This window comes from Phaenicophaeus curvirostris, chromosome 13 (genome assembly GCF_032191515.1).
Source record: "Phaenicophaeus curvirostris isolate KB17595 chromosome 13, BPBGC_Pcur_1.0, whole genome shotgun sequence".
Taxonomy (NCBI): domain Eukaryota; kingdom Metazoa; phylum Chordata; class Aves; order Cuculiformes; family Cuculidae; genus Phaenicophaeus; species Phaenicophaeus curvirostris.
This window is the reverse complement of record NC_091404.1, coordinates 21,257,801-21,280,815: the sequence shown is the minus strand read 5'-3', so window position 1 is coordinate 21,280,815 and position 23,015 is coordinate 21,257,801. Positions and strand designations below refer to the sequence as shown.

The following is a 23,015-nucleotide window of genomic DNA, read 5'->3' as shown; positions in this document are numbered from 1 at the left end:
CTGGTGAGGCTGAGGAGCAGTGCTTGCTTGAGGAGATATAAACACTTTAAAGTGCTGTTCTGAAAGATGCAAAGATGACCATGCATGTAAAACCCTGCTGGCAAATCACCTGCGGATGGGACTGCAGTGACCACAAGGGCTCTGAGGATGGGCTGACCCCTGAGATGCAGGGAGAGGGGATGGTGCTAATGAGGTCCCTTGTGCTGCAGCACATGGTGGTGTGGGCTTTGAGCCCTGCTGGGGGTGTTTCCTGGCTGGTTTCCCACTAGCCAAGGGGACCCAAGTAAGCACCATGACAGCTTTGGTCTCCCAGCTGTGGCAGGGGCTACTTGTCCCTTCTGGAGCCAGGGCTCTTCCAAAACGATGGGAGAGTGGGGTTTCACCACCATGCAGGGACACTGTGGCAAGGGTTTTGTCCAGCAGTTTCCCCCTCACAGATGGATATTCCAGCATGACTGTCAGGCCGGGGCTGGAGCCTTCGTCAGCCCAGTCCCCCAGCCTGAGCCCATCAGCGGGAGGGGAATTTGGCTCCTGTTGGCAGCAGCTACTCCTCGCTGTGTCCGGCTGCGAGCACAAGCGCACACATTGTGCTCTCAGGGCAATACTCAGCTGGGCAAGAAAACCCCGAGTAGGTCTTGCTGTGACAAAGCTTTTACTTACACAGGGGCTTTCACATGGAAGGGAAGCTGAAAAAAACATGCCCATTCCTGTCAAGAAGCGCTGTTCTGCCAGTAACTGGCCTCTGTTTGTTACCGCTCCTGCTGCAAATGGTTGGAGTGTTGAGTTAGGGCTTCCTGCTGGCTTCTAACCCACAGGCTTCTCCCTGGCCTGACCCCAGCGAGGTCTTCCTCTGCTCCTGACCTTGCTGTCTGCAGCCACTGTCTGCACCGACTCTGATGCCTTCAGCGTCACAACTTCCCTTGAGCTGGAATAGATGTGAGAGGGAGTGTGAGCTCATGTGCCTGTAAATCCCTTGGGAGGCTGGGAAGTAGTTGGTTAATTAACAGGACCAAAGAAGAGAATCTTTCTAACCATCTCTGAGAAGTGTTTCCTATTGCTTACAGCAAGGGTCTGGGATTTGGGACTCTCCTCCACTATGGACCAGTCCAGCTCCCTCTGTGGATCTGAGGATCCTCACTCTGCTGTAATGTGAACAGGCTCCTTGGCCGTGTCCCACAAGGGTTTGCTCGCGTTGGCTCCTCAGAAAATACTTTGTTGTACATGTTCTACATGTTTCACGCTGCGCCTTGGCTGTGGGTGGGCATGTCTGAGGGAAAGGGATGCAGGGTGGGTGGGGAGAGGTGCCTGTGCTGGCTTCGCTGGTGGGAGCAGACAAATGGTACCAAGCCAGGTGAGCAGAATCTGCCATGGCCATGGTTGGTCTTCCATCAGGGTTCAGCATCTTGACTGTCAGGCCACCATATGAGCCTGTAACATTGCTTGAGGCCGGCTTTTGCATCCTGTTTTGTAATGTTCCCTGACATTCCCCACATTCCTGGCAAGGAGGCTTCTGTATTTTTTTTTTTTTGTAAGATGTTCCTTTGTCTCTTTGCAAAGCTGTGACATCCTTTCAGACTGCTTCGCAAGAAGCTCGCTGGCCTGCTCTCTCCAGCGGCTCCCGTTACCTTCATAAAGAAATGGAAGCCTTGGGCTGGGCTCTGGCCCCAACACTCTGTCCTTCCCGCAGGGAGAGAGCTCTCCTGTTTCCCACAGGTGATGGGGACAGCAGCACTGTGAGACCTTCTCTGTGCCCCAGAAGGAGCTGTTGGTTCAGCTCCTGGCCTCCTCTCCTGGGCAGCATTTCAGTTTGCTCCAGACGAGGGGACGCCTGGCTGCCTCTCCCACCACTCTGGAGCCAGCAAAGCTCCCTCCTCCCCTCACTCCCACCTACAGATGTTGGCTGCCTGGAGACCCAGGAGGCAGCTGCTGCTCTTTCGCTGCAGCTGGAAATTACGATCTGGTTTCCTTCTGTGGCGCCGTGGTTGCATTAATGACAGGAAGGTCCGGCCAGGGACAGTGGTGGAAGAGGCTTTTCCTGAGGAGAACTTGACCAAAATCCCCTGGTCAAGGGGGAGGATGTGAGGGTGCGTGACACCCGCCTGTGCCTCCTCACTCACTTTGTGCTGGCTCGGACCCGGTCCTGCTGCTGGCGCGTCTGCTGAGAGCCAACCTTGGCCACCAGCATCCTCATCTCCCGCACGCGCTGGCAGCACCAGCTGGGGTTGGTGCGGGATGTAGTGTGTGCACAGAAAGGCCTTTTTCACTTGAAAATACGGTCATGATTTGGTATCCATTGGCCAAGTGCACTGCCAGCTTGTGTGTAGCGATACTCTCTTTGCAAAGGGCGTGCTTGCTTTCAGCCCTGAGAGGATCAAGACCTCTCGGGTCAGGGATTTCATTAACCTGCTGTGTCAAAACAGCTCCGAGTGATCCCCGAGCAGCGTTAGGGGTGTGCGCGCTGTGAGCTGGATGGGCAGCAGCCCCACTGAGGCCCGGTGCTTCCCTGCATGGCTGGGATGTGAGATCACATTTGGAAGCGGCTTTTGACTCCTCCTGCGTTGGTGGAAATTTTACACATAGTCGGGGGTGACTCGGATGGCCACGGAGCCGCCTCCCCATCCCCAGGCACCCGCTCTTGTCAGCTGGCCTCTCTCGCTGTCCCGCTGGCGGATGTTTTCATCCGGCTCCTCTCCAAGCTTCGCTCACAGATGCATTTACCAGGTTGCTCCTTTCAACTGTCCCCTTCTGCGCCTTGGACCTGGGATCTCCCCTGCTCCACTGAGGGGAACTCACAGCTCGTTCTGTGAACTCTTTATGCCAAAAACACCAGCTCAGGGGAGTGCGGCTGTAGGGAAAGTGCTTTTCATTATGGAGACAAATCCCACATCAACCAGAGCTGCTCGCTTGGACAGTGCTGTTACCCTCAGCTTCGCGCTACCTGAAAAGCTCCGGTGGGTCCTGCCTGGATGCAGGGAAGGAGCACTCCTGGGTCATGGCAAAGCCCCAGTGGGTTGAGTGCAGACTGTGCCTTTGTAGAAAATTAGCCTATTAAATCTAGATATCTTGGCTAGCAGGTATTCCGGTTCTTGTCCCTGAACCATCTTCTTCCAAAGCTTTTAGTTCTCCTTGGTATCTCGAGGGCCTGGGAAATCTGTGACAGATCAGCCTTTGCTCTCAGTTTTCCCAGCGCTCCTGTCTCCTGTGGGTGGGAAAGGGTGTGCTCACCACGCTGCCCTGCCTGGCTGCGAGCGACTGGCAGCTCCAGCTGTTTGCGAACAGCGACCAAGCAAGGCACTCAGCTGAGGTTTAGGGTCAGTCAATTCACTGGTCAGCATCCAATGGGATACAAAGGAGGGTTTTGGTGGTCTCCATCGCATTCCTCCCTCCCAGTTTATAGAAGGGCAGTGCTGAGTGCTCCTGATCAATCCTAATTCCAAAGCCTGCTGCCACCATAATGCAGCCCTGTGGGAAGTTTCGCACTTGAGCATCATCTGGATGGGCTTTGAGGTGCCTTCTAACCCAAACCCCAACCATGCTATGGTTCTGTGATTCTATCATCTCAGTACCCAATTTTCCAGTTGCAATTGAAGACTTCAGCCCATCTGGCCAGAAGGGGCACAGGGTGTGTGCCCAGCCAGCCCCCTGGGTGTCCCTGCTTGGGGCCCCCAACTGCAGCAGGGGCTGCTCGGGTGTCCCTGAGCATGTCCTGGCGCTGGCGCGGGGCTCTCGGAGCTGGAAGCAGTTAAGCAGCGAGGCTGCGTGCATGTGGCTGGCTTCCTCGCGCGCTCCCCGCCTGCTCCCGCCCCCGCTGCACAGTTCGGCCCCGTGTGCGCCAGGCATGTCCTGCTTGCTGCTAATGAGAAATTAGATGGCTCGGTCAATCGGGACAGATTTCATTAGCTCAGTACGGTCAGCCTGCATGGAAAAATCAGAGCTGTCCCGTTGAGTGCCTGCGGGAAGGTCCTTGGCCCGCGGATGGAGCTGGGGTGGCCGAGGTGGGGGATCGAGGAGGAAGGGGGTCATGCTGATATTCTTTCCTGCACTTAATCCACCATTTCCAATGAACAAAGCCGGGATTAACAGCTTCTGCCATGGTGAGTCTGCTCGTGCCCCAGCTTTGTGTTTGCATCCTGTCGAAGGCTTCAGCCAGCAAACAGCCTTTCGTGGGGAGACGGGAAAGGCTGCAAAATGACCTTTTCTCTTGTCAGGAATGCCTTGAGAACAGCGTTTCCTTTGCGGCAGCTCCGTTTGCTTTGGCTTTTACGCAGCAGGGCAAGGGAAGAGTGAGGAGGTACAGTTTGGTTTATTGTTAAGCTTTTGTTTTTAATTCTTTTTTTGAAAAACGAACCAGATTTTCCTTTACATTTTTTTTTCCTTGCAATGATCTGTAGCTTCTGCTGTGCTGGGAGCGTGCTGGCCCCCGTGGAGGGGCTGCGGCTGCATGCATGTGAGCCCCGAGCCCCGAGCCCCTGAGAAGGCACCAGAGCCGAGGGTGCGGCTGTGCGTGGTTGGAAAGAGAGGGGAAATGGATGTGACAAAGTCCAGGCTGATTTCAGTCTCTGTGTGTGGCTTTTCTTCCCAGCCCTCTGCTCCCCGCTTGAGATGCAGGAGGCGTAAGGGATCTGTAGCCTTTTTAATATTTGGGCTCATTTCTCACAGAGTTGGCCAAGCTGGTGAAAACCCAGCGGCTCTGTGCCGTGCCACCTCCTCCGAACCCTCCGTTGTTTCCTGATTCCAAGCCAAAATGCCTCTCCGAGAGTCTGACCCCCACCTCCTGCGGGGCAGCGAGGGCGGCTGGGGTGGCAGCCGGTGCTGGTGGGCAGCGCGGCGGTGCCGGTGCCAGCTGTGCCGTGGGATGTGGCATCGCCTGCTGACACCAATGTACTGAAATGCTGGAGGGCAGAGAGGCGGGTGGGAGGGATGGAAGGGCCGTGGGGTGCGCAGGGAGGTGCCCCCAGGAGCCACAGTGCCAGGGCTCTGCTTGTGGGCGCTGGGCGCAATGGACGGGGCTGGGGCTCTTTTCTGAGCCCTTAACGCTGGGAGAGATCCCATGGACAAGCCTTGCCTCAGCGTACATGGACCTGAAATGTCATTTGGCTGCTTTTTGAAATGTAGGGTTTGGTTTTCTGGCTTTACATCTTGGTTTGCAGTTTTCTCCTGCAGGGAGGTGTTCCCATCAGGAGCCACGCAGACGGGGAGCCGCTCTGTACAGGACCCTCAAGCAGGAGCTGTTTGTGGGCTGGGGGGTGGGATTGTGATCATGGACACATGCAGGGCTCTGTGGCGTCAAAACCCTGAATTTCACAGGGGCCTTTCTGGCGTGGGGTGGGGTTCCAGGGGTTTAAGGAATGGCCTTTGCTTGCCCCCCTCCCCGCAGAGCAGCATCTGGCTGATGGACAGAGTTGGGCTGGAGGGGATGCCGTGGGCTGCTGGGGTTGGATGCTGCGGGCAGGATGGGATTGGAGCCCCTCCTCAGGGTCTGCAACAGGGGAGGCAGAAACAGGAGGCAGATTATTGCACGGAGCTGCAGAAATACTTGATTCTGACTTATTTTTGTTTTGCAGCCTTTAAAAAGGGAAGCAAAGAGCCTTAAGGGCGACCCTTTGTGCCTCTGCTGAGGATTTAGTGCCCATTTCTGTGCCGGGGTGGTGGGCAGCGAGCAGAGTGGGTGTAACAGCTCAGGCTGTGCACTCGCCGTCCCAGGGGCTTGCAGGGCTCCCAGCACAGGCCACAGGAGCCTGTGCGTTCCTTGCTGGGAACTGGAAAGGTTTGGAATTCTGTACAGCACAGAAAAAGCTGTAGAAGGAACACGAGAGAATGCTGCTCTGGGAGGTTCCTCTGGTAACAGACACTAGTGTTTATTCTAAATGAATGCATAAAAGTAGGGGGCAATTCCCTACTGGATTAAGCCAGGAATTATTTTCAAGGACTGCATTGAAAAGAAGGAGCTGAGGTTGGCTCCTCAGCATGTGGTGTAGGAGGGGAACCGCAGTGGGTTTGCATTGACTGGGGATGCGAGTGCATCAGCTGCAGGTGCTGCGTTACGGAGCTGAGTGCTCTCTGCAGGAGCAAGAGCTGCTGCTGCTGGTGGGTTTTTAGCAAAGCTATTGCCCTTTCCCTTGACCTTCCTTGGCCGTCGGCGATGGCTTGTGTTGGGTCTGGCACTGCACATTGTATAAGTGTTGTGGGGAAGCAGCCGTGGGATGCTGCTCCCTGGGCTTGAACCTCAGGGTGTGCTGGAGGTGGGAGGATGTTCTGGGTGGTGCTGGGTCCAACGGTCTTCCAAGAAGCAGAAAAATGGATTCTTGTTGTTGTCAAGGTCGAGAAATGCATGATGTGATCCCTCCTCATCTGGGAGGTGTGGCTGATGGATGCTGTGCCCTGATGCCACCAAAGGTGGGAGCTGGCTGTGCTGGGAGGGACGGCATTCATGAGTCCAGGCAAAGTGCGTGCGAGACCCGTGGGATGATCAACAGGAAAACAACAGAGCAATTTTAGAAAGGGTGGAATACAGGATGGGCAAGACAGATTAATTTTGTTCAGCATCTAAGTAGCTTTTTTTGTCTTGACCCACTGGAGCATTAGGAGCCTTAAACAAGAGGAGCACAACTCTGCCCTCTTCTTGGTGTAGCACACAGGCTGCTGCAGCCCATGGTTACGTGCTTAGGTACCTGTTGAGAAGGAACCACGCTATCTGGTACAACCATCAGGCTTCGGGCAGGCTGTGCGAGCAGCGCCAGGCTCTTTGTGAACAGTAATTGCAGTTGGACGGGGCAGGCTGCCCTGTTCCCTGTGAACGGTTCCTTGCTGGCTGCAGGTGCAGAGCTGTTGGAGCACGGATGCAGAGAAGGGGGAAGGCAGGTAAACCCACATAGCTTTAACTTCATTGCACAGCTGGGTGCTTTCCTTTTCTTTCTGCTGTTTGGGGTTGTTTGGGGTGTCCTGGTGCTCTTTGCTGGGTGAAGGGTGGTAACCTGCAGGCAAATCACAGTGTGGTCTCTCCGACCAGCATCACTTAGTCCAGCTGGGTGCTTCAGCCACACAAACACCTTCTTTCTAACCCATATTTTCACTGGGAAGCTTCTCCCTGTCCCATGCACGTGGATGAGCAATTGTAGAGATACAGGCAGCTCAGTAGAATCTGAAACCGAGGCGGGCAACAACGGAGCTGGTGCCGAAGAGAAGGCACCTTCACCCCCATCCGAGATCCAGCAGAGCTGTGGCCGTGCTGGCACTGACAGACCTTCTCGGGGTGCTGCATGGGGTGGGCTGGGGCTGGAGCTCTCTTTCCTGAGGTTGCTTTGCCGTTGCCTTTGCCAGACGTGGAAGCCGATGTTCGTGCAGCCAGGCTTGCCGCTGCGCTGCCCGGGCGCCGCAGGGGACGGGTTCCTGCCCTGATTTTCTTCCCCTGGGTCAGAGCAGCTGCAGAGGTACAGGTGGGGATGCAAGGAGGATGGACAGGGGTCTTCACCTTCCTGGCCCTTTGTTTCTGTTCCTAGTGCCCTTTCCATTCCCTTGTTCCCACTAGACATCTGCTCTGCAGCTGCAGCGCTTAAACACAGTGTGTTTAACCCCTGAGCTACCACAGTGCTTGTGCTCCCAGGGGCTGTTGGAAGCCGCAGGCCAGGAGGAGGTGTCCTGAGGTGGCCAAGGGTGCCACCAGACGTGGAGGAGAGGAGATGCCTGTGGGGAGAAGGCATCTGTAATGTCCTGTGGGACACCCCGCATAGCAAATGCCTCGCATACAGATCTGCCTTTGTCCAGTCTGCCGTGCTCTGTGTGACCTAAACCTGTGGAGAGGAGCAGCCACCAGTGCTGAGAGACTGGCTGCATCCTACCTCCTCCAGCTTGCTTAGCAAGAGCAGCACTGCCTCGCAAAGGAAAGCCACCATGGCAGTGCCGGAGGGCCCCTGGCTTGGTGCATCTCTGCCACCCCAACGCATCCTGCAGCCGCGACCAGCAGCCCAGAGCCTGGAGCATCCCATGCCTCTCAGGTGTGGATGTGGGTTATCAACCTCTGTCCCTAAAATGACACCCTGGGAGAGGAAGGGACCCTTTGCTGCGGCAGAAAATCAACATTGGCTTTGCTCAGGTGAATGTGAGGCTTCGGTGTCTCAGAGGAGCAAGTGCCAAAAGGAGAGAAGGAGTTTCCTCCCCTTTTTAAAGTAAAGAGGGTAACAAACGTGTTTGCATTTTGCGGAGGTCTGATGAAGCCTCGCTCTGTTTGGGGTGATGTGGCTCCTTAGGTGCTGTCTTACAATTTTTGTTAAAGACAGGAAAGGCTGCGAATGTGAATTTAAATTGCTCAACGTGCTGTTTGTGGAGGTGATGGTGTTCCCGGTGCAGATGGAGTGCCAGCCTGCCAGGGGAGAAGCTGTTTTTTGGCTGGGTGTGGTGCAGAGCCGAGCCCTGGCATCGCCTCGGACTTTCTCGTGGCCGTGGCCGTACAGCCACGCTGCTGCAGTGTGGCGCTTTGACTTTGGGCTTTGACTTTTTTCAGAACAGAATCAAGCAGACGCGAGGCTACTGTTAGGCTCGTTTGCAGGAGAGGAAACCAAATCTGTCGCATCCAAGTGATAAGTGTGGTTACATGCAGCCCTGGAGCAGAGCCGAGATGTGAGCGGGGCAGAGATAAGGCGGGGGGAGCGCTCTGGGGTGCAGCTGCCGCGCTGCCCGGCGTGGGCTCCCTGTGTGCCCCATGTGGAGCCGCCTCTGCCCGGGCTGGGGGCACCTGCTGGAGCAGAGCCTGGTGTGCTCCCTCAAAACTGCTCTGACAACAGAGCAGAAACGCGTCCAGCTTCCCGGGGCCCTTCCTCCCACTGCACTGCCCTAGCCGAAGAGCTGATGCTCAGCTGGGGTTTGCAGCCTCGCTGCCCCCTGGGGCGCTGGGCAGGTGGCCACAAGCATCTGCCCCAGCCAGGTGCTGCCCAGAGGTGATGGGCAAGGATGGGGAAGGCCTGGCCAGTGGCTGAAGGGCAACTGGGAGCAGAGGAGCTTGGGGTGACGTGTGAGAGTGATTCATGAGGCCAGTAGCTTCGGTCTCCTCACCATGGGGCTGGGAGATGGCCAGAGTGCTTCTCACCCAGGTTGTACCTCCTGATGCTCCCGTACCAACACCCACACAGGCACTAGGCAGCAATTTCTGCCTTGCCTTTAGGAGCGTTTTGACCCCCAGATTTTGCCCGTGTTGATCTCGCACCATGCAGCATCTGTCTGGGATGTGAACAGGATGGCAATGGGCTCTGGTACCCACCGGGGCTGGCAGTGCCATCATGCCCTGTGTGGTCCCGTCCCCGGGGCAGCGATGCCCTTGGGAGCAGACAGGGCATTTCAGGGCTTAAGGTGACAGAGGCGTTTGAACAATTCTGTGTTGGTGACCTAACAAGGAGCAGTTCCCAAAACTTGTGAGACCTATTTACTACCCAAAGGTTAATTATGGAAACCCACTGCATCTGGGCGAGCATCCAACTGTGTTTCTCATTCCTATCTGCGCGCCCTGTCCGTGCTGGCGGCTCTGAAATCTCTGCGGTTTCTGGATGGTGCTGGGAGCTGGCTGGGCTAGAAACAGATAACTGCTATTTAGCGGTGCTGAGTGCCAAACCGCACGTGGATGGGGCATGCCCGTGGCTGTGTGGAACTCAGCGTGCCTCTCCAGCTCTGAAAACCCAGGTTGGCATGGGCAGCAAGCCCCAGCCAAGCGTGGGAGGCAGTGCAGGGGCTTCCACCAAGCACCTCTTCTAAGCATGCTGGAAGAGGAAAGGTGCCTTCAGTGAGCAGAGCAGGGTCTGGATTTGGCCCTCGGATGCGTTTGAGTGATGCCCAGCTCAGGTGGATGACACTGATCCAGGGAGTTCAGTTCTGGGTGTCACAGCCAGAGTTAATTCCTCTTTGTGCGTATGCTGGCGATGCCCCAGACCCTTCAGCAGCGGTCGGATGCGCGTTTCCTGTGGGGTTGTTTCCGATCCTCCCTGTTTGAAGCACTAAAGGCACCTGCCTCTGGTTTAGAAGATTTTCCATCATTCCTGTAAGCAGTAGGCAAGCATTTTTGTTTGCAGCCAGGGAAGGGGAGCTGGTCTCCGCTTCTGCATGTTCAGTGTCGCAGGCAACACTTTATTGTAAGGCAGGATGGAAAGAAAACAGACCCCAAAGACAAGGAGACAGAGCATTGGCCCTGCTAGCGTGGGAGGGTGACGGCTGGTGTCCGGGAGCTCCTGCCCACGGCTGCCAGGGCCACGGCTTTCCATGGGGCAACCGATGGGCGAGTCTCCGGGAAGGTTTGCATTTCACACAGGAATTGGCCCTGTGGGGCTTTTTACAGGGAATCTGGGAGCTGGCGGCGCTGAGCCGGGATCCCCGGCTGTCAGTTCTGCTATCGTGGTTTTGATTTTTAAAGGGGAAAGTGCAGAGCTGGGGTTCTGGGAAGTGGCTTTCCTGCCCAGCATTACATCTGCCTCTGGTGTTCCAGCTCACTCCGTTTAGAACTTCTATTGCATCTCTTGGGTTTTCCCCATCTGCGCCTGTTTCAGGGCAGGGGTGGGGTAGCTGTAGCCCCTAAAGCACTCGAGGGAGAGATTCTGGGCTCCAGATGTCCCACAGCCTGGAGCCGTTCCCGTCAGAGCCACCGTGGACCCGGCATGGGTCTTGGTGGTTCCCCACCGATGGGATGTGTCCAGGGAAACGCTGCAGTGCAGTGACTGTGCTGGAAGATGATTAGGGGAATTTTGTCCTTTCTTTCAGTTTCATGTTGGTTTTCATCCTTTTTGCCCACTTTCACTTGCAAAATAAGAGACTCCTCTCTTTCTCCATTTCTGCTTTCCACCCCTTACTGGGTGTAGAGAAGGGGAGAGCAGCTGTGGATGCCTTTCCCTTGGGAGCAGGTGCCAGAGAAGGGCTTTGCCTGGAGGAGATTCTCTGATGACTCACAAGGGTTGAGCACCATCAGGAGCCTTTTCTAGTGAGTACATTGGTGCCGCTTTCCTCCCTGTGGGGATGTCCAAGCCTTTCCCAAAGGCTTATCCCTCATGGAAGACTTCCTCTGAAGTGCAGACCTCTGTGGAAAGCCTGGGTTTGAAGTGCTACCATTGTTTTTTTGTCCCACCTTCATTGGCAGCTGGGTCCTTGGTGAGGAGCCATGAGATGCTGAGGTGGCTGTGCCCCTTGCGCTGTTGCAACCTCCCCCGAGGTTGGGTTTGGTCTGTGGTGGGAAGGGGGCTTCATGGGATTTGTGCCCTTGTTTCTTAGGGAAGTGCGGGCTCCATGTGTTTATGTGCCTGTGTCTGCGTGCCTGCTCCACCCGCAATACCACTGGAATGGGGTCATTTCCCACGTGTTCAAACTACAGATCACAAAGTTATTAAGTTGCTACAAGCTTGTGAAAACCATTTGCTGTCCAGAGTAGGCAACGAGCCCCTATTCTCGGCCCTGCTGAGGAGTGAGCATGGTGCACTGTGAGCCTATATCAGACATCAGAGAATCCACATGTCTTGAGATGCAGCCCTGTTGGGAGCCTGTCTCCATTGCTGCTGCTGGTGGTGTCTTTTCTGCCTGGCATGTTTGTGCTCATCTTGAGGCGTGGTGGGTCTCCAGGCAGTGTCCCCAAGGACTCAGGCTGGATTTCTAGCAGAGACGGCTGCCGCTGTGCCCTGGTGGTGACATGGCTTGTGCAGGGTGACCCCGTGCACAGCTCCTGCCTGCGGCCCTGGAGCTGGCACCGTGGCCGTGCCTGCGTGTTCGGCAGGAGGGTTTGCCTGTGTGTCCTTTCCTGCACTTCCCTGGGAAAATGTGTCTGTGGGAAGGGTGGAGGAAGCTGGCCGCCAGCTCCGTCCGGGACAGGGACACTTGGAAACCTGTTCTGTGCCAGCGCTTCAATGTGGGGATGGCTCTGCTGGGATGGCTCTTGGGGGGCTCTCGCTGCGTGGGGCTGCGGGTCAGGGTGCAGGACTCGCTGGGGTGGGTGAAGCCGGGGATGTGGCCCCAGGATGGGATGAGGAGAGGCACGGCCCCCCTGCCCCCCGGCAGCCCCTGCGCTGGGAGGAGGCGGCGGAGGGGAAGGAAATGTCGTGCTCTGACTCGGTTTCCACCGGGCGATGGGCGGCTGAGCCGAGTCCTGCGCGGGAGCGTCCTGCTGCTGCAGTGCCACGCTGGCCCCCGGCTGGTGTCACACTGGCCACGCTGGCTGTCACACGTCTCCTGCGCGTCCCTCGGCCAGCTGAGCCGTGCCATTCGGTGCCCGGCCATGCTCTTCTACCAGCTCAGCCCTTCCACCATCAGGGGTAAGTTTGGCACGTGGCTCTGCTCCAGCTGCCTTTCCCACCGTTGTGTTCACTAGGGGACACCAGGGACATCCATCCTTGGCATGGTGGGTAGAGGTGGTCAGGGTGTCACAGGCAGCAGCGGGTTAGAAGGTTGGTGCTTTGGTTCTGGGCTGAGGGCATCTCAGCTGCAGCCTCTGGCCGGGGTGGCCCTGTGGCCAGCGACTCCCTGTGAGCGAAGGAGGAGCAGAGCAGAGCGGGAGCGGGGCTGACAGGTCCTGGTGATGTGGGAAAGACCCATACTTGGATGCTGCCTGCCCTGCGGATGTGATTACGAGCTGCTCTCCGGAGCTGTCGTGGCTGCAGACTGCGAGTCCCGGTGCCCTCCTGGGTGCACGGTCACAGCCACGGGGCACCTTCCCCTGCCAAGGTGCTGGGGTGCTCGGGATGGATGTGCTGCTCCATGGGAACTGTGCTGACCTAGTCAAGCTCCAGGGTTGAGGTCTCTGCTGGAGTTACTGGTTTGAGCCCTGTGGAGGCCGGGAGGGGTCAGCCCTTGGCTGGGCTCATGGCAAGGTTAAGGGCAGCTGCACCGCTTGGACCCGGATGTGTGTGCTTATTCCAAAACTTCTTCCCAAAACTTCTCAAGTATTTGGGTCCAGGGTCCTGACTTGGTCCCGTCCTTAACTGAACTGGTTGTTTTGAGCCTTTTTTTTTTTTTTTTTTCCCCTCCTGTAGCTTTGTAATTGGAAACGCAGCCAGAGGTCTCAGCTGAGGCTGCCGATGGGTGGTGATGAAATTGGGGTGTTTTGCTGCAATGCGCTCTGGGTGGATCTGGCCTCAGTCCGGTCGGTGCTGGGTGGTGCCTCGAGAGGAATGGGCGAGACCCTGGAACTGCTGTCGCATTTTCTACACATGAGGTCAAATATTTGTCACCCTCAGCCGTGTAAATCATAGCAGAGTGATGGGCTGCCGGCCCCAGGCAGCAGCTTGCCTTGGCTGCAGAGCTGTGGGCTGCTTTCTCTCAAGTTCTGTAAATCTGAGCAGTTTCCCAGAAACCAGAGCTGGGCATTGGATGGGCTCATCTAGGCAAGAGCTGAACCTGGGGTGAGGGGTGGGAACCGGCCAGGCAAGGGCATGGAAAGCCATGAGGATTTTGGTGCCTGCCAGGCTTGGGAGAAGGGGCGGGGATGCCCGGTGTGGAAGGAGGTGGGAGAAGGCACGGTTTCTTTGGCAGGCTTTCCTGGAGGATGTTTGCAGAAATGGCCAGCCCTAAGCTTTGATCAGCTCTGAACTAGTTATTAAAAACAAAGACCTTCCTCTCTTGCCTGGCAAAGTTCTGTATTTGGTTTGGTGGGTTCAGAAGTGGGTTGCTTCACTGGGAGGTTAAAATTTTGTTGCGGCTGCACCTTGAATCCTTGGTTTGGTTTTTGGCCCCTCTCCCCAAGAAGTCATCGAGGGGCTGGAGCGCATCAGGAGAAGGGAACGGAGCTGGGGAAGGGGCTGGAGCCCAGGGGTTCTGGGAATGGTTGAGGGACCTGGGGCTGTTTAGTCTGGAGAAGAGGAGGCTGAGGGGAGACCTCATCATGCTCTGCAGCTCCCAGAAAGGAGGTTGTGGAGAGGTGGGTGCTGGGCTCTTCTCCCAGACTAAAAGGGGGTTGTTCCAGGGGAGGTTTAGATTGGATATTAGGAATGATTTCCTTATGGAAAGAGTGGTGAAGCCCTGGCAGAGGCTGCCCAGGGCAGTGATGGGGTCCCCATCCCTGGAGGGGTTCAGAAGCATGTAGCTGTGGCACTTGAGGACATGGTTCAGTTGGCGTGGTGGTGTTGTGCTGGGTGAATTTAGAGGTCTTTTCCAACCTCAGTGATTCTATGATTCTGTGCTCAGGCTGGGTCTTTGCTGTGTTTCAGAAATTGAAGCCAAGAAAGCGTGTGAGTGGCTGCGAGCTGCGGGATTCCCTCAGTATGCCCAGCTTTACGAAGGTGAGAGCTGCCTCCTCCACTGCTCCTGGTCCCTGCTTGGCACCTGCTCCCACGTCCTGCATCTCAGCCAAATACTGCAGTGCTGCATGTGGAGCTCACGAAGTGCTGAGGAGAGGGAAGGGCAGAAAGAATTGTTTAATCATTGTGTGATCCTGTGTTAAAAGTTCAAGCCTTCGGACTTGGCCATGGCCTGGAGAGCCAGCCCTGCTGTTAACTTTCCTGCATTCCTGAACTTCTCCCCTCCAGGCAGGGCTGCGAGGAGCCCCGGGGCAGCTGCTGGAACCAAGGGTAGTTGGGATTTGGAGAGCCACCTGCTCCAAGTGGCTCAGGGGTATTTGCAGTGGGAGCACCCAGGCAGGCAGTGTAGGGCATGGGGAGGGTGAGCATTCCCTGCTGTCCTCCCCGCTCACTGAGGCGTCACCAGGCTTCTGCCCCCAGGTGCTATTTGGCAGCGAGGTTTGTGCTTTTGGAGCAAGCTGTGCCCCGAGCAAAGCAGGTCCTTGTGGCTCGTAGGGCATGGGCAGAGCCCTCTGCAGACCTGCTCCCACCTCTGTGCCACACGCCCAGGGCTGGTTTGCAGAGGGGCCCTGGTGCTGGGTCTCCCCTCCAGCTCAGCAGCGTTTAGGGCCAAGGCATGGTGGCTGCAGCCGGCCGCGCTGGCCGGGACAATAGCGGGAAGCCTGGTCTCCGGTGGGCTGCGGCGATGGCCATTGTTCGGCCGGGCGCTTCCACCGCCCCCCGCAACACATGTGCAGGAGCAGTTCCTCGCCCCCCACCTGATGGCTTTACAGGCTGCCTGTTTGCTTCTGGTTTCTATTTTAGGGGGCCGGTTCCTTGCATGGCCACGTGCGAGGACTGTCCGGATCCCTGCAGGGGACACCCAGCCCCAGGTGTCGCCCAAGCAGTGCCTCTGGCTGGGGTGGCGAGAAGCAGGTGCTGGGGTCTAGGAATAACCTAGCCCTCTTTCCAGCCTCATCAAGCAAAAATTTCCACATCCTAAGGGTGTTTCATTCTGTTTTTCTCCCCAGCTGGCAGGTCTCAGTGTCCGCTTGGTAATTGCAGTCGATAACTTTGTTAACAGTTGGGCTCAGGTGCTTGTGGGTAAATGGTCCAGGTCCTACGTAGCTGGTCCCAGCAGAGGTGTCTCTGAGTGGTGTCTCTGAGTGCATGGAAATGAGCAGGGAACTGGACGGAGGCCCTTAAGCACCATGACACCCTCACCTAACCCACCTGGAAAGAACAGTTTCCCAAAACCCTGAGCATACACCACCTCTGGATGGTCCTCAGCTCCTGCCCGGTGAGCAGATCTGCCTGTGGAGAGCTGGCCCACAGCCTTGGAGATGTGGGGGGATTGAATGAGATGCTAGATCTACTGTACCACCATACCAGTACAGCATTCCTGCCCCTCTCAGCAGCTCCTCGCTCTCCACAGGAGAGCTGAAAGGCTTTCCTGACCCTGAGGGATCAGTGGGAGAAGGGAGCTGTTGGTGAGTGATCAACGTATGTGATGTATTGCTTGATGGGGCACCATGATCCCAGGCAGTGTTAGGGAGGTGGCCACGCTCCAGAAGCCACCATGAGGTGCTGAGGAGAAAAGCCGAGGGGTTCGCTGTCCCTGCTGCAGTGTGTGTGGATGGCACCCTGTGCCTGGGCTCCAGTTGTGCTCAGCTGGAAGCAGAGCTTGGGGGGGTCCCTGTGTTGCTGCCATGGCACCGGAGCATCCCCTGCCCCTCCACACCAGCCCCCTCCATGTCTTGCCCTGGCTCTTTGCTGGCTCTTCCTGGAGCTGTGAGCGAGCAGTGGTCCCTTGGGAGGAGCTGCTGCCAGGAGCCCGGGTCGAGTACTGTGGGCAGAGAGCTCGGTGGAACCACCCATCTCTGGAGGATCCCCTCCTGCAGCCACGGCTGTCGATGGGGGCAGCTCCTGGGGGCAATGTCCCACATCTCATAGCTTCTTCTGCATTTTACTCATGGCCCAGAAGCCTCCCACACCTTTCCTCTGCTGCTCTCCTGCTTCCCCAGCTCTCCACCCTTGCCATGTCTCCTCCTCTGGCTCTTGGCAGCATCTCTCTCCTCCCACACTCACCAACATCCCTCGTGCCCGGTGGAGCAACTGGCTCAGGAACGGCCACTGATTTTCCTCTCCTCCCCAGACTCATTGTTCCCTCTCGACATCGCTGCTGTGAAGAAGGACCACAGCTTCCTGGACCAGGACTCCCTCAAATCCCTGTGCAGGTAAAGCTCTCGCGCACCCTTTCTCCACTGCAGGCAGCAGAGCTGGTACAAGGACTTGCCCCGGGAGAGGGTTTGGAGGCTGCCTGCGTTCTCTGGGGCCGGCGGGGCGGTGGGCGCTGTGGGGTGCCTGCCCTGCACCCCAGCTGCGGCTCCAAGCCCACTTGGATGCTGTCACTCCGTCTGCCAGAGGCTTTTGGATGCTTTAGTCTTCTGAAACGGACAGCACTGCTGGGTGGTGCCTGGGAAACGGCAGCATTTCTATTGTGAACGTCCAGAGCTCCTGAAGAACAGAGATGTTTCCCAGGAATAATTCTTCTCTTTGTAAGACTTTCGGGCTGTGTTTAGATTCCATGGCTCGGTAGCTCTGGTCTGTAGAGCTTTGTTAGAAGTGGATGGGTCAGAGCTGAGTTGCAAAAGAGCGGAGGTGCAAAGGGAGACCCGGTGCTGCTTTGCCCGCTGCCCACAATCTCCCCTTCCTCTGCCGGCTGCCCAGGGTGTGCTTTGTGTTGCTTTATTTTGCAAGGATTCTTCATAACATCTGAGAAGGAAATGAAGTTTGGAAACTGCATCTCTGCATTAGGGTGAAGGGGTCTCCCTCGGTTGTTGGTCTAAGGCAGATGGAGGTCAAAGTGTGTGTGGGTGAAATGGTGTCATGGACAGGGTTTCACTTGGCTGCCAGGCATCTGCTGCCCATGAGAGAGGGAAACCATGCAGCAAGGGGTTTGCTGAGCATTGGTGCTGGGCAAGGTGCTCCATGGAAGTTGTATGCTGTTAATTAGCGCTTTGGGGGAGTCGTGAGGAGCTGTGGGTGTTTCTGGGGCAGTTTGGGGCTCTTGGTTCATGCCGCTGGTTTGCTTTGCGCAGGTGAAGTTGGTGCTGGCGGGTCCCCCCTCTCCCCTGGCACAGCCACACTGCTCCGAGCAGGGGTTCCTGCGGTCACAAGTGCTCCCTGGCTTCGTGTGACGTGAGTCATCACGGTGCCTGGCAACGCAGCCCTGCTGTACATTTTCCATCAGGACACGCTATCCCTGCCACAGCGGGGCTGAAAATAGCTCCAGGAGATGCTGTGGGGCTGCAGGGAGGCAGCGCGTGCCTTGGGGGGACTCACCCAGTGCTGCTGTGAGCAAAAGCAAACACCCAAAGGAAAGCCCCGTGACCCAGGCTCTATCCAGGCGGGCTGTGTCCTGCTGGCACACGGTGACTCAGCCCTGCGTTGGCTTCGGGGCCACATCATCGAGCCCACAGTCCCACACTGACTCCGTGCTGAGGCGCGACCATTGCTGTCCCACCCACGCTGCCGCCAAACAGAACTGAGAATGGATGGGGAAACAGTCTTAGTTATTTGTTTTCCCAGCAGAGAGGCTGCTGTGCCAGGCAGGAGGGGATCCCCGGCACCGCTTCCCTGGTGCTCAGCAAGCTCCTGTTTTTCCCTCTTGGTGGTCCCGACAGGGCAAGAGGTCCCTGCCCATCCCTCCCTGTCTGAGTTTCTGGAGGGTTTTGTCATCACCTAGCCAGCCACAGAAGCTTCTGGGGTTGTTTTGCTTGAATAACCCAGAGCGGGTCATCCCTGCCTGCGTGCAGGACCGGAGCGGCTGGGTGAGCCACGCTGGTCAGGAATGTCCCCAGCACCCTGAGCTGTCTCTGAGGTCCTGGAGATAGCCCCATACAACATTTGCCTAATGGGAAGGTCTAAAATTACACTGGAAAATGCAGCTCTTCCAAAAGCAATGTCCCTTGTGTTCTCTCTCCCCCATCCCGCTCGTGCTCCCATCCCGCTCCCTCTGCCAGACTTCTTGCATTTAACCCTGCTGCAGGATGCGCTGCAGGACCACCCTCTCTGTCAGGGGGTCAGTGGGGTCGCAAGAGGGGCATTACTCAGAGTTTTGGTAAAATGTCCCTGAGGTTTATTTCTTGGCTGTGCAGAAACCGTGTTTGCAGGCTGCGATGCCCGAGGTGCCAGTGAGTGGGGGGCGAGGTGTGGGGTGAGGGCAGAGCTTGGCGGGCAGGGATGCATCATGGGGCACTGCAGTCCCCCAGGAGCAAGCCTGGAGCATCGCTGGGCTCTGTGGGTCCCTCTGAAACAAAAACAACCCAGCACTGTGGCCCCAGGAGGAGACAGGACTGAACTAAAGTCTCTCTCCATGTCTTGCAGGAGGCTGATGACCCTGAACACATGTGCCTCCATGAAGCTGGAAGTCCACTTTCAGCGTAAACAGGTACGTCCTGTGCGTTGAAGTGCAGGTGGGGAGGCTGGGGGAGGGTGTGTGCCCTGGTGGGAAGAACCCTGCGTTCCGCGATGGTACCAGGCACTCCAGCACCGCCCCTGGGAGCATGGCAGCGCCCGGGGGGTCTGTTCCACTGCATCCCAGGATGGACATGGACTGGAGGTGCTGGGCTGAATTATAAGATCATAGAATCATGGAATTATTCAGCTAGGAAAAGACCTTTAAGATCATCAAGTCTGTTCAGCCCAACCCCACTGTGCCAGCTGAACCGTGTCCTGAAGTGCTACCTCTAATTAGCAGGTGCCTGTGTTTGCCCTGTGCCGCTGCACCTCTCCCCAGCTCTGGCAGTGGTGAACTGCAGTGCAGGAGGGGTTGGAGCCAGGCTGGGAGCCACTTTGGTCCGCGCAGCACTGTGCGCCTGCGGCATCGCCCCCGGGGTCCCTGCTGAGCTGGGCTCTGAGAGCCCCCGGCACCAGCATGGGCCAAATGAGCCCGGATGTCACAACAATGAATATTAGCACGTTAATAACAAACCCTTTTCTGTGCCCCTTAATGAACAATTCATTTAAGATTCACACTGGCCTCGTGTTTAGCATGTGGATATCATTCCCTGTGTGCACCCCTGCTTGCTCAGACAGCTCTTGTTTTGGGTGGGTGGGGATGCTGCCCTGTGTCCTGTCTGTGGGTTGCGAGGAGGCTCTGTGGTGATGTCCCAGCTACCTGTGGGCTGTCCAGAGGGTGCCTGGCAACAGCACCTTCCCTTCCCCAGTGCCGCAGGGCCCTCAGGAAGGTGCAGTGATGCCTGGTGGCTCTTGGAGCCCTCTGTGGTCCCCCAGAGTGAACCAGAGTGGGTTAAGAGGCTGTGCTGCAGAGTGCACCCTTTGCTGGGATGCCTGTCCCAGGAGAACAGGGCAGGAGGATGCACCAGCCCTCTGCAACTCCAACTGATTGATTGTTCCCTGTTGTTGGCTACCTGCAGAATGAAGACTCCGAAGAGGAAGACCTGTGTGCCATCAGTGACCGATGGGCTTTTCAGCGGGACAGCAAGAGGTGGTCGCGAGTGGGGTCCGTCGATGTCCTCTCCCAGGGCTCCGAGGTCCTAAGCTCCACCATGCGGCTGGCGTCCAGCCGCGAGAGCGTCCTCACGGACCTCAGCACCAACCCAGAGGCCGTGTCCCTGCACAGCAGTGGCAGCACGGGGGGCACGCTGGGTGTCAGAGCCGTGTCGCCCGGCCCTCCATCCCCCATCCCCGCTGATGCTGCCATCGCCGCCTCCAGCCGCAGCATGAGTGAGCACTCCTTGCCCGAGCAGCCCTCGGGTGGCGGAGAGGGCTCCAAGGAGAAGCTGAAGAAGCGACGGTCTCGCAGCTTCCTGAAGAGGATTGAATCCCTCCGAAGGAAGGACAAAGAGAAAACCAGCCCAGAGGAGAAGGCAGCCGCACACAGCAGCATCTCAACCACACAGGGATGGGGCTCCCTGAAGACTAGTGGGGACTTTGCAGCCCCAAAGGCCAGCTCCCCTAAAAGAGGGATCTCTGCCTCTTTCCATGGCAAAAAACACTTCTTCTCGGTATCGTACAGGACTAACCGCTTGCTAGGCTCAGGCGGGAGCAAGGTGAGCTCTGACTCGAAACGCAGCGGAGTCTACCTGGAGGACTACAAAACGGCTGGTACAGCCAGTGGTGACTGGGCTGCCGGGGAGTGCCAGCACCGGCACACGCACCGGGGCGACTGCTTGGTCTACATCCCCCGGGACCACAAACCCGGCACCTTCCCCAAATCCCTCTCCATCGAGAGCTTGTGTCCCTTAGGCAGCAGCTCCCTGTCCCACTGGAAATCGGGGAACGCGCCCGTCAGGCTGGTGGGCGGTGGCAGGGCCGGCAGCAGCAGCAGTGTGGAGGGCTCATCCTCACCACGGGGCTTCGCCTGCCACCGCCGTCGCGGCTCCTGCAGCTCCCTGGGCAGCCGGGTCAGTGTGTACGACAACGTGCCGGAGTTCGGCAGCAGCGAGGATTTCTGCCAGGAGGATGGGGAGGTGACCTACGAGAACCTCGATGACATCCTGCAGCACATGTGGGGGCTGCAGCAGAAGGTGGAGCTCTGGTATAAAGCCATCTCCCCTGACCTGGCTGGGGAGGAGGGGGGCGAGGAGGAGGAGGAGGAGGAATCGGACTCAGGAGGGGAACCCTCCAACCTGCACTTCGAAGAGCGATCCATGTCAGATGTCGGCACCTCTGCCAGCGACTTTGACAGCACGGGCAACTCCCTCAATGAGGCCGAAGAGATCGAGATGCGGGAGCGCCGGGATTCAGGCGTGGGAGCATCGCTCACAAGGCCCTGCAGGTGAGTGTGGATTCAGGCTGGGGCTGCGTCCTCCTCCTTTCCGCTGTGCTTGGGAAGGGCTTGGTCCTGGAGCTGCTGGCGTGCCTCTGGCCAAGGGACCACTGCAAACCTGCCCCCCATCCCATGAGTGCTTCTGCGGCAGGGATGCGCTGCCCATGGCTCAGGGAGCAGCACCAGAGCCGTGGCTGGGGGGGTGCTGGCCCTGGCTGTGCACTGTCACCCTTTCCCTGGTGGCAGGAGCGGGGTGGGAAGCAGGAGACCAGCGCAGGGGTGCGGGTGTGCTCTGGTGGCTGCGAGCCACTGCTGCCAACGCTGCTGCTGGTGCACAGGGTGCCACCTCTCTGCCTGCACAGACCCTGCACAGGCTTTTGTTTGCTAATAACTAGTCTGAATGAAGCAGGCGTTTGCTTCCGATGTGCTTGTGCTCCCTGCGCAAGCAGCAGGAAAGACCCTGCCCTGGGGTCTGCAACCTCTCCAGCACCAGCCTTTCCCCGCAGAAAGCTGCGCTGGCACAGTTTCCAGAACTCGCACCGGCCCAGCCTGAACTCTGCTTCCCTGGAGATCAACCGCCAGTCCTCTGCCCAGCTCAACCTGCTCCAGAAGTGCTCGCTGCTCCGTCTCACAGCCATCATGGAGAAGTACTCCGTGCCCCACAAGCAAGCCTGGACGTGGTGAGTGGGGAGGGGGACGATGTCTGCAGCTCTGCGCTGTGCCAGGCGCTGCCTCCCAGCCTAGGGCAGCTTCCATGTGCAAGGATGATGGAAAGGTGAGGGGAGAAGCTGGAACAAATGCTGGCGTTGCTCTGTGTGGCTGTGAGCATCCTTGCAGGAGGGAGCCGGGGCTGATGCCTGGGCTTCTGGCATCGTCTGCATCCAGGAGGGCTGCAGGCATTTATGGAGCATTGGAAGTGCTGCAGCGATGTATAGAACCATAGGATCATAGGACCATTAAGTGTGGATAAGGCCTCTAAGACTGCATCCAAAGCTACTTTGCCAGCAGGGCGGGGGTGGGGATTCTTCCAACCATCAAATCATCAGTTCCAACTGTTGAGAGAGACATAAGGGAGAGATATAAGAGAGTGAGACAATGGTTTTCTTTTGTAGCCAAGCATCAAAGCATTTTGGTTTAATCAAAGCTGCTGAAGTTTCTGCTTGAAAGCTGCCTTGCTTCTATATTTGAAACAGGGCAGAAGTGTGAGTGTATGCCTGGGGTCCTGCTCCCTGCAGCCAGGCAGTGCTCAGGGAACTGTTTGTTGTGCTGACATCCATCTGTCCCGTCCCGCAGGACTGTGCCCAAGTTCATGAAGCGAAGTAAAGTCCCCGACTACAGAGACAAGATGGTCTTTGGGGTGCCACCCATCATCAACGTGCAGCGGACGGGGCAGCCGCTGCCGCAGAGCATCCAGCAGGCTATGCGCTACATCCGCAGCCAGTGCCTGGACCAGGTGATGCCACAACCACCGGCTGTGGCTCCGAGCCTGCTGCTGGGCACCAGTGCCGGGGTTTGGGGAAAAAAACACCGCAGGGGGGGCTTTTTGTTCACCTCTTGTGGTGAAGCGGGAGCTGAGATTGTCTGTGGGAACTCTGCTTCCGTGGGTTTCTCCTTGGGCATCCCTCTCTCGGGCTTCTCCTCGGGGTTTCAGGGGAAGGAGGCCTTTTGGGGAAGGCCTGTCCTGTGGGAATCCATCTGCATTGGTGCCCTCTTGGCACTTGAGCACCAACCCGCTCTTCCCCCGACAGGTTGGCATTTTCCGAAAGTCGGGGGTGAAGTCCCGGATTCAGGCACTCCGGCACATGAACGAAACCAGCCCCGACAACGTCAACTATGACGGGCAGTCGGCGTACGATGTGGCTGACCTGCTGAAGCAGTATTTCCGTGACCTGCCAGAGCCCATCTTCACCAGCAAGCTGACGGACACCTTCCTGCAGATCTACCAGTGTGAGTGCTGGGCAGGGGGTGACAGTCAGGGTCTCCCAGGC

The 23,015-nt window shown here is 57.4% G+C and overlaps 1 protein-coding gene across 5 annotated transcripts in view; it reads left to right on the top strand.

Moving 5' to 3' along the window:
* The window catches only part of STARD8 (StAR related lipid transfer domain containing 8), a 52,980-nt gene that overhangs the window by 25,352 nt on the left and 4,613 nt on the right, over positions 1-23,015 (top strand). For 2 of the 5 annotated variants that reach the window (XM_069867939.1, XM_069867942.1), the window contains 7 exons: positions 14,163-14,234; positions 16,387-16,468; positions 18,621-18,684; positions 19,673-21,036; positions 21,534-21,707; positions 22,321-22,480; positions 22,776-22,974. In XM_069867939.1, coding sequence (XP_069724040.1) covers positions 14,163-14,234; positions 16,387-16,468; positions 18,621-18,684; positions 19,673-21,036; positions 21,534-21,707; positions 22,321-22,480; positions 22,776-22,974 — 2,115 coding nt within the window. Of the gene's footprint in view, positions 1-3,821; positions 4,095-12,075; positions 12,273-13,613; positions 13,637-14,162; positions 14,235-16,386; positions 16,469-18,620; positions 18,685-19,672; positions 21,037-21,533; positions 21,708-22,320; positions 22,481-22,775; positions 22,975-23,015 lie in introns of those variants that run through there. The other 3 variants (XM_069867940.1, XM_069867938.1, XM_069867941.1) reach the window with 3 other exon arrangements.